A 10,427-nucleotide genomic window follows, 5' to 3' on the forward strand; every position below is an offset into this window, starting at 1 on the left:
CGCTATAATGAATGAATGAATGAATGAATGAATGAAGAGCGCTATGTATATGGCCCGCCATATCTTCCGAAGCTCGATCGTTGACGCGCACGACGCGCTGCAGGGCGTGAGGCCGATACGAGGGCGGGACATGGACATGGCGCGCAGGCGCACCTGGCACTGGGACACGGAGCATAGCCTGTTAGCGGTGCTCGGCACCTACGTAGGCCCTGGGGGTGACGCGCCCCGGCTGCCAGACAGGTGCTGTGAGTCGCGGCAGCCACACGCAGTAAGCGATTCACGTCAGCGTTGGCCGTTGAACGTTGAGGTCTCGACATTGGTCTGGGTACGGTCGCGCTCGGTCGACGGTCTACGCCGCGGTCGAGCTTTGTTCCAGTCGTGGAGCCGTGGACAGACGTGTGTATGACGAGTGAGTGTCTGTGCGCGGGATGAAGATGGGTACGTCGTCGCTTACCGGTACCGACTATGACGGCGAGAGGACGGGGAGATTGTAGCAAGGTCTACCTTACGATCCTCGTCGGGCAGCCCATGCCATCTGCACCGCTGCCGGCCCCCTGTCGTAAGCTTCTGCTCCATCTTGCCACAAGGCACAATCTAGTACGAGAGGTCATACCACTCATCTCAGGGATACTCACTTCACACGACGGCCAATGGCCGTAGCCACACACAGCGAGATCGGGTTCATCGCATTCGCACAAGACAGCATCGAGCACAACATGTATCCACGGGTAGCTCCACCCTGACCGGCACGTACGCATTCAAGACCCATCCTGAGACGCATTCTCAGGCGGCGCCTCCCCGGGGGGACGGTGCACGACCTGGTGCGCGTGCGTCCAGCGCAGCTTTGGGTCGTCCTTCTCCACGCCCGTCACAAACGCATCCCTCACCAGCGCGAAGCGCTTCGCCAGCGCCGTGCCCCAGAACACGGCAATGCGCGCCATGACCGTCGCATAGTGCCACGCACCAAGCGGGCTGGAAACGTCGAACGACATCATATGACGTTCGAATATCCGGACAACCTGCGAAAGCATCAGTACCTCCCAAAGCACGCAACGCTGGAACACACCCCGTCCTTGGCCCAGGTGACGGCGAGGACCGTTAGGGGACCGTCCGAGAGCACGCTGAAGATAGGGAACTCATCGATGCCGATCGCCTCCAAGAACCGTGCGGCGGAAACACAGTATATACGACGCTGGTTCTGCCCCTGTATGTGGTCGGTGTGAGTGTCCGAAGGTCGCTTGTACTCGACAATGATCAAGGGAAGGTCCAAGTATTCTGTATTGGACACATCACCCGTAGCATGCGATGTCGTGCGAGGTGTATCTTCGAACCGCAGCTGGTCGAGTTTTGCGACTAGGTTGACATCGGCCTGTGCAGGGTTTGCCCGACCGCTCTGCTTGGCTTGTTGATAGACATCACGAGAGTCGCAGATGGCAGAGTCGAGTTGGCTGTAGTCCAGGGCAGATGGGGGGGCTGCTGAGGGGGGTGTAGAGGTTGTCGACGGTGTAGATGGATCATTGTTCGCGGTGTCTGACTGATCCCGATTTATCGAGGCCGGTGGCTTGCTCCCGCCGCTACGTGGCCTTACGAAGTGATAAGGCTTGAGAGCGACCTTCGATAGATTGACTGGCATGCGCACAACACCTATGGCATCGCACCTGGCAGTGGTAGGGCTAAAAGCCAGTCGGTGTTTGATGTCCGGAAGCGTTAGAGTATTTTGCCATGTTGTGCAGAGAGTAACGAGATTGTTGTGTCGTGCCGTTTCTGCTAATATCGCGTCATCGGTGAGGTGTTGTGGGTAAAGCTCCGTCTTGGTACCGAGATTGGCAATAGTTGACATGAACCTTGCTGTTGTGCGTTTCAGACCTGCTAAGTCTGTCAGGTCGCCGCTTGCAATGATGTTTCGAGAGAGTGCGATAGTCCGCTCCAAGCTTAGAGTGATGCCCATTGTTAGATCAAAGGTATGAGGCGCAAATAGATGACTTACGAGACATGCACTTGACCTTGCCTTTCTTCACTCCCGTCGGACTGCCCCGCCGTATCGATGACGGTATGAACAAAGTCAAAAAAAAACCGGTCAAGATCGTGGCGCCAGCTGGCTTCCCCGAGAGGGATGCCAGCTTCGACCTTGCGCCGTGATAGAAGGCACGTGTTGAGGATTGTCGACAAGCTACCGGTGAGTAACCTGTCTACCTGGCTCCAAAGCACCGACTCCGCAAATTCTTCATTGAATAAACATAGCACATCTTTAGCGCTATAGGATTGGTCCCTGCCTGTATAGAGTTTCTTCGCATGAAGGCTGTCAAGGGTGGGCATCTTCTTCTCTTGACGGAAAGCCACTATCCATTTGAACTCTTCAAGAAAATGTGCCACATTTGCGTCAACAGCAGGCATGTTGTCCTAAACCTTTATTAACCCTTTGTCGCAAGCAGAAATCAGGACCAGTAATTACCATTGAGCGCCATTTCAGGGGCCAGTAAAATGCCGTCGTGAACTCACATATGTCGGACATCAGGGCGTCCGAAAAACGTGACACGGGGAATGACTTTCGATCACATAACCAGCTTGTAGCATTGCTTAGCAGTGGCTTTGAATCCCGCTCACAAAAGCTGGCCGTTCTGTCTTAGTTTACGGGTATGGCGGCCTTAGGAGCTAACATTACGTACATTGAACACTGCTCTGACTTTTCATGAACATCATATAACAGCGAGTCATCGTCACCAGTCCTATTGATCAGTTAACAACAACAGGAGCCCATGATTTGGACTCTCACGGCTTCCGGAAAACCATCCTTAATGTATACCAGAGTATAGAACACTTACATGCCAGTTGTGTGTGGCGACAGCGGTGCCAATGTCGTCAAAGGTGGTTCCTTGCTAGACCACCGGCATGCAGACAATGCAGAAACGGATGGGCTTATCAACGCAAAACAAAGACAATTTAAGCAGCTTACCTAGACAGTTCGGAGTCCTCAAGGCTGCAAAGCCAGGCGGAGACGGAATCCTCAGGGTCTCCAGTTGAGTCCTCGACAGCAATTGCCGAGTCGATCCTCCACTGTACAAGAGGTTGCTGCCGGAGTTCATCTGCCACTACTGTTTGCGACGAGGCAACTTCGCTTTGAATGTTGGCAATGTGGTCATCTAGACTGAGGAGAAATTGTGCTACAGTCAGCACACTCTCAGGATTTGCAAGGTCAATCTCTGGTAGATGAGCCATGTGCGCTATATGCACATGAGGCTACCATAGGCGGGGTTAGACACATCCCATAATCGCGTACACAATCACATTCTCACCAATTGTCGGCCATCGACGAGCTCTGCTTCAATCCACCCCAAACAAAATGAGATGCAGCTACTATACCGCTCGGATGAGATGCCTATCAATGGCTCCCGAACATGCCAGAGCTGTCGCTGATACAGCGCACTGGCCATGATGATGGGAAGCGTGGCATCATCAGCCATGCACAAAACGGGCATCACGGCATTGACAGGAAGGGGCTTGTCTCGTGGATAGTCGAACACATGCAAATCTAGTTCAGCAAGGCACCGCTGGTCCTCGTTGATTGCATCGTCTTCAGACTCTTGCTCATAGACCACCTCCTTCACCGAAGGACATCTGAGCCATTCCGACGCCGAGATAGAACGGCCCGAAACAATATAGACCGGCAGAGAATCAGAATGTTGTGGTGTCTGTATCACCACTGAATTTCTAGGAGAGCTACCACGGCGAGGTGAACACGCGGTGCTCTTTTGAACATCCTCGTCATCGCTATCCGTACTTCTAGTCGAGACAGACTCGCCATCTTGATCCTCGTCTTGTGGGAGAAGCATTGATGGATCCAGGGGGACCTCTGCAGCAATAGACACAAGCAGGGGAGCGCAGACGCTGGTGCTCATATAGTGGAATAGAGGACTCAGTTCGCCACTCCAGTGTCGAGGCAATGCAACCAGAGCTTCTTCGCTGCAGATGCTGTACAGTCAGTATTCGTGTATACACGTCGGAAGATCATCAGCATACTCCACAAGCAGAGCTGGTCTAGTAATACATAGCGCATTCCGTACCAATATGCAAACAAATGATTCCTTTGGACTACAGATGCCATCCTCCTGATCGACCGAGATGACATGACGCAAGCTAGCGCAGTCGTCGAGAACAGTGTTGAAGATTCGCCTGAGGTGTGTTTCTGTCAACTGCTCGTCATTCTGGCCATCCCCGCTGGCCTGAGATCGATACGTCGTGCGAGACGAGCTCTGTAATTCCCGCACTAATGGTATTACTCGAGGATAGAGCCACGGATATGGTCCCTGTTTCCCATTATTGGTTGGCGAGCGAGAGTATATATGTAGTATCAAACCTCCTTCACCCATTGAGGAAGTTCAAATGCATCTTCCAGAAGGTGGGCGTACTCCTTCACCTTCCGTGGAATTGGATTGGTGTCATTAGCATCCAAAGCATTGTGGTGCACCACATCACGATAGACCTCTCCCAGATAAGTGTCGTACGGACTCATTGACCGAGTACAAGTAAGGAGAGACGTCAACACTGTCAACGCAGACTTGGTAATTCGTGGTATGACAAGAGGGTGGGGCGCTAAACGTTCAACGCGTCGCGCCTGCTATTACGCGATCACATGACCGACCGCTCCCACAGAGATCTAAACGCTCGAACAGTACCTATGAGCTCCTTCACGACACTGAATACCACAGCACTGCGGACGTTGGCGTCGCATTCCCTGTGGCAGTGAATAAGCAAAACGCACTTCTCCGAAACGCGTCTTGCCTGCCCACGTTGCAATGGCAGACGGTGCATATCTTTGAGGCATCTGTTGTCATTTGACATGTCGACTGCCATTGGGGTGTGGCACTACGCAACAGGGCTCGCACGCATCGCCATCATTCATGGCCCATAGTTTGCGGATTGATTTGCTCAAGTGGAAGGCGACTTTATTCGGCGTGTTCAAATCAAGTGTCCAAGCTCACGTTGGAAACAGGACACAGACATATGGGCGGAGAAAAGTCAAGAACACAGGTACGACTACAGGAGATGATTGGTTTGTGCCGAGCACTGGCATCGCCGACAAACGACTGGTTTTGTATTTCTCGATGGTGGCCTACCTGAATGTATGCTGACTCGCTCTCCGTGATGTCCGTTTTTATCGCGTCGATAGAATGACATATCGTCGGTCCACGGACGTGCTCAGTTCGTGTCGGTCGCTTACGAACAGAGCCGTAGACGGATGAGTTCTGCTGCCAGGAGGGAAAAGACAACGCAAGCCTGCAAATGTAAGTGTTCCAACACTTGACTCCGGGCGCAGCAGCACTCATCCGCTTCAAGTGGGTACTGGAAAGAATCTAAGGCTACACCCCGCACAAAGTTCAGGCTAAAGGCTGTTAGGTCCACTCTTCGTCGGGTTTCAGGCAAATGAAGCGAGTAGTACCACACATGCCGAATCTGAGAGCTCAACGATTGCACATCGATACCCAGAACAGTAGACCAGGATGACTATCTAGGGCACGAATAATAGCGAACAGAACACCATGCTCTGATGTACGAATGCCAATCTTGTTCATTATTATCCAATAGTCACTTTTGCTAGCGCGAGGACTTGGAGAACGTAACGTAGATCGCTTGCCCAAACACATCACTACGATCTCTGAAGCGTAGAATGAGTAATGAAGCGAGCGGATGAACGTGCGGACACACTTCGGGGACTTTGTTAACACCTAGATACCCCTTGCCGCCGCCGTCCAGCGCCTCATGCCCGCCCTTCGCACGGCCTGCATGACGCGGTGGGCCCGCGCTGCGTCCACCGGCGGCCACCCGTCAAAGCCACCGCGGCATTGTACATACACGCTCGCTCATCTCCGTCTGCCTTCGTCTCCATTTCTCCTCATCCCGGATTCTCACTCGCATCGAGACAGACTCGCTCTGCAGCCGCTCGTTACCCTGTACCCATATACCATATACCCATAGCCCGCCTTCACCCGCGGGTGGCTTCACAGCACTCGAGCGCGCCGGGACTCGGCGGGAAGCCGTCCCGCAGCGCGTGGATCGTGGTCCACGATTCGCTGCGCCCGTGGCGGACGCTGCTCCGGTGCATGTAACCTTATCGCTGTAATATTAAATAGAGAGACGTGCCCAGCGCGACTTTTGGACGTAAGCCGCGGCTGCGCCGCTGATGAATGACCAGCGGAGATGGGCTGCGCGTGAGGACGCGCGGACGTGGCTGTGCGCCGCGATGGCGGTTTGCGAGTGCGAGGACGCGGGGGCAGTCCGAGTCGCTCGGTGCACGTACGTATTTTATTTTTCGACGCGGAGATGGCGGGGGCGAAGGGGCTGCGCCGGACTCTGTACCGTGTACGCGGTCGGCCAGCCGGTCATGCATCGTGTCCGGTGCGTACGTACTGCTTAGATACGCGCTGGGTGCATATGGCTGTCGGCGGGCGCGGTAGGGGCGGCGTCCTCGGCGTGGGTGCCTGTGTTCGTGTGCTCCGCGTATTGGTATGGCAGCCGTGGCTCCTGCGGAAGGCAGGCGGGCAGGGGTGCATACTCGATCGGGCGCGCTTGCGACGTTGATTTGATTACGAACAGACCCGTTCCATCGACGTGCCAAGACGCCGGGCGGAGGCGCCGCTATAATGAATGAATGAATGAATGAATGAATGAATGAAGAGCGCTATGTATATGGCCCGCCATATCTTCCGAAGCTCGATCGTTGACGCGCACGACGCGCTGCAGGGCGTGAGGCCGATACGAGGGCGGGACATGGACATGGCGCGCAGGCGCACCTGGCACTGGGACACGGAGCATAGCCTGTTAGCGGTGCTCGGTAGGCCCTGGGGGTGACGCGCCCCGGCTGCCAGACAGGTGCTGTGAGTCGCGGCAGCCACACGCAGTAAGCGATTCACGTCAACGTTGGCCGTTGAACGTTGAGGTCTCGACATTGGTCTGGGTACGGTCGCGCTCGGTCGACGGTCTACGCCGCGGTCGAGCTTTGTTCCAGTCGTGGAGCCGTGGACAGACGTGTGTATGACGAGTGAGTGTTTGTGCGCGGGATGAAGATGGGTACGTCGTCGCTTACCGGTACCGACTACGACGGCGAGAGGACGGGGAGATCGTAGCAAGTGTCTACCTTACGATCCTCGTCGGGCAGCCCATGCCATCTGCACCGCTGCCGGCCCCCCTGCCGTAAGCTTCTGCTCCATCTTGCCACAAGGCACAATCTAGTACGAGAGGTCATACCACTCATCTCATGGATACTCACTTCACACGACGGCCAATGGCCGTAGCCACACACAGCGAGATCGGGTTCATCGCATTCGCACAAGACAGCATCGAGCACAACATGTATCCACGGGTAGCTCCACCCTGACCGGCACGTACGCATTCAAGACCCATCCTGAGACGCATTTTCAGGCGGCGCCTCCCCGGGGGGACGGTGCACGACCTGGTGCGCGTGCGTCCAGCGCAGCTTTGGGTCGTCCTTCTCCACGCCCGTCACAAACGCATCCCTCACCAGCGCGAAGCGCTTCGCCAGCGCCGTCCCCCAGAACACGGCAATGCGCGCCATGACCGTCGCATAGTGCCACGCACCAAGTGGGCTGGAAACGTCAAACGACATCATATGACGTTCGAATATCCGGACAACCTGCGAAAGCATCAGTACCTCCCAAAGCACGCAACGCTGGAACACACCCCGTCCTTGGCCCAGGTGACGGCGAGGACCGTTAGGGGACCGTCCGAGAGCACGCTGAAGATAGGGAACTCATCGATGCCGATCGCCTCCAAGAACCGTGCGGCGGAAACACAGTATATACGACGCTGGTTCTGCCCCTGTATGTGGTCGGTGTGAGTGTCCGAAGGTCGCTTGTACTCGACAACGATCAAGGGAAGGTCCAAGTATTCTGTATTGGACACATCACCCGTAGCATGCGATGTCGTGCGAGGTGTATCTTCGAACCGCAGCTGGTCGAGTTTTGCGACTAGGTTGACATCGGCCTGTGCAGGGTTTGCCCGACCGCTCTGCTTGGCTTGTTGATAGACATCACGAGAGTCGCAGATGGCAGAATCGAGTTGGCTGTAGTCTAAGGCGGATGAGGAGGCTGCTGGATCGGGTTTAGAGGCTGTTGGATTGGATGTAGAGGCTGTTGGATCGGATGTAGAGGCTGTTGGATCGGATGTAGAGGCTGCTGGATCAGGTGTAGAGGCTCTCGATGATGTGGATGAATCATTGTCCGCGGCGTCTGGCTGATCCCGATTTATCGAGGCCGGTGGCTTGCTCCCGCCGCTACGTGGCCTTACGAAGTGATAAGACTTGAGAGCAGCCTTCGATAGGTTGACTGGCATGCGTACAGCACCTATGGCATCGCACCTGGCAGTGGTGGGGCTAAAAGCCAGTCGGTGTTTGATATCCAGAAGCGTTAGAGTATCTTGCCATGTCGTGCAGAGAGTCACGAGATTAGGGTGTAGTGCTGCTTCCGCTGATTTCACTTTACTGGTGGAGTGTTGTGGGAAAAGCTCCAGCTTGGGACCGAGATTGAGAATAGTAATCATGAAATCTGTTGTTGCGTCTTTGAGACTTGCCAAATCTGTCAGGTTGCCGCTTGCAATGATGTTTCGAGAGAGTGCGATTGTCCGCTCCAAACTTAGGGTAATGATTGTTGTCAGATTAAATTCCTGATGCACAAACAGATGACTTACGAGACATGTACTTGATCTTGCTTCACTTCACTGCCGTCGGACTGCCCTGCTGTATCGATGACAGCATTAATGAAATCGAAAAAGAATCGATCGAGATCGTGGCGCCAGCTGGCCTCCCCGAGAGGAATGCCAGCTTCAACCTTGCGCAATGATAGGAGGCAAGTGTTGAGGATTGTTGACAAGCTACCGGTGAGTAACCTGTCTACCTGGCTCCAAAGCACCGACTCCGCAAATTCTTCATTGAATAAACATAGCACATCTTTAGCGCTATAGGATTGGTCCCTGCCTGTATAGAGTTTCTTCGCATGAAGGCTGTCAAGGGTGGGCATCTTCTTCTCTTGACGGAAAGCCACTATCCATTTGAACTCTTCAAGAAAATGTGCCACATTTGCGTCAACAGCAGGCATGTTGTCCTAAACCTTTATTAACCCTTTGTCGCAAGCAGAAATCAGGACCAGTAATCACCATTGAGCGCCATTTCAGGGGCCAGTAAAATGCCGTCGTGAACTCACATATGTCGGACATCAGGGCGTCCGAAAAACGTGACACGGGGAATGACTTTCGATCACATAACCAGCTTGCAGCCTTGCTCAGCAGTCGCTTTGAAACATGTTGACAAAACCTGACCATTCTATCTTAGTTTACGGGTATGGCCATCTCAAGAGATGATATCACGTACGTTGAACACTGTTCCGGCTTCACATAAACATCGTACGACGGCAAGCCATTGTTACTAGTCATACTGATCAGTCAGCAACAAAAGGAGCCCACAGTTTGGGTTCTCACAGCGTCCGGAGAAACAGCTTTAACCTAGCAGACAACGAAAATTAGCACAGCTACAACGCGACTGCTGTCCATTCTTACGGAGTCTTTTGGGGTGTCGTCTGTGTCGCGACTTGAGGTCAAGCGACAGGGGAATACCTAAAAGCAAGGGGCGTCCGACTGGTTCTCACCGAAGCGATGGTGAGCGAGGCTCAAACCTAAGGCTAGGGACAAGAAATGTATTAGTTAGTGAAGGTAAGTAAAGGATACAACTGGGGCTTACTGACCTAGGGACAAGAGGTCGAAACTGAGGTCCCTAGGGCAGCAGAGGCCGGCTTATATACATGGGGGGATTAGGGCAGGCTGTGCACGTTGGTCCGTGCGCAGCTGGTCTGTGCGCAGCATGCCGACGCGGCCCCGGGGGCCGGTGAGTCAGAGCGGCTGCGTCAGCGGGGCCCGAGCTGTGCCGTGCGTTGCCGTCCCATCTAATCTAATCGTACAGTAGATAGTGATGCGTCCATATCAGGCAGGTAGTACAGAGGTCGCGGGTTCGAGCCCGCGAAAAGGAAAAATTAAAAAACGGCTAGGCGCCGTACCAACTCGTGACATTACCCCCCCCTCAACGGCGCATGACCTCATGCGAGGCGCCCTTGCCCATCTCCCATCCGGAGCGGCAACGTGCTTCAGTCAGCGGCGAAGGCATTGGCTGAAAGTTGAGACCACCAAAGGTAGCAGCATTGAGTCGACGAGGGGCGTTTGGATTCTTCCGGTGGAAGTCGGCTATGAGGGCCGGCGCATTGGTAACGTTGCGCGCCGGTTCCCATGACGTATGCGAGTCGTCATAACCCTTCCACTTGACGAGGTACTGCAGCTGACGCCGGAAGATCCGCGAATCCTTGATCCGCTCAACCTCGTACTCTTCGTCGCCCTCAACCTCGATCGCAGGCGGCTCCTCGTGGTTCTCG

The 10,427-nt window shown here is 54.5% G+C and overlaps 2 protein-coding genes across 2 annotated transcripts in view; both read right to left on the reverse strand.

Annotated features, from left to right (window-relative positions):
- Positions 1 to 675: 675 nt before the first annotated feature.
- On the reverse strand, positions 676 to 4,510 carry POSPLADRAFT_1168117 (hypothetical protein; the record flags this gene model as incomplete). Its single annotated transcript, XM_024487997.1, has 9 exons — positions 676 to 1,019; positions 1,067 to 1,931; positions 1,988 to 2,400; positions 2,663 to 2,726; positions 2,823 to 2,876; positions 2,954 to 3,237; positions 3,294 to 3,960; positions 4,018 to 4,220; positions 4,355 to 4,510. 9 exons carry the CDS (start codon positions 4,508 to 4,510, stop codon positions 759 to 761), a joined length of 2,967 nt encoding a protein of 988 aa, XP_024340749.1. The 3' UTR covers positions 676 to 758.
- A 2,794-nt stretch (positions 4,511 to 7,304) lies between these two features.
- POSPLADRAFT_1168120 (hypothetical protein) overlaps positions 7,305 to 10,427 on the reverse strand; it is a gene marked incomplete at its 5' end in the record, with an annotated part of 9,903 nt that continues 6,780 nt past the window's right edge. The window contains 4 exons of the mRNA XM_024487998.1: positions 7,305 to 7,648; positions 7,696 to 8,644; positions 8,701 to 9,113; positions 9,376 to 9,442. Coding sequence (XP_024340750.1) covers positions 7,388 to 7,648; positions 7,696 to 8,644; positions 8,701 to 9,113; positions 9,376 to 9,442 — 1,690 coding nt within the window. The 3' untranslated portion in view covers positions 7,305 to 7,387. The remainder of the gene's footprint in view (positions 7,649 to 7,695; positions 8,645 to 8,700; positions 9,114 to 9,375; positions 9,443 to 10,427) is intronic.

This window comes from Postia placenta (genome assembly GCF_002117355.1).
Source record: "Postia placenta MAD-698-R-SB12 unplaced genomic scaffold POSPLAscaffold_4, whole genome shotgun sequence".
Classification (NCBI taxonomy): Eukaryota; Fungi; Basidiomycota; class Agaricomycetes; order Polyporales; family Adustoporiaceae; genus Rhodonia; species Rhodonia placenta.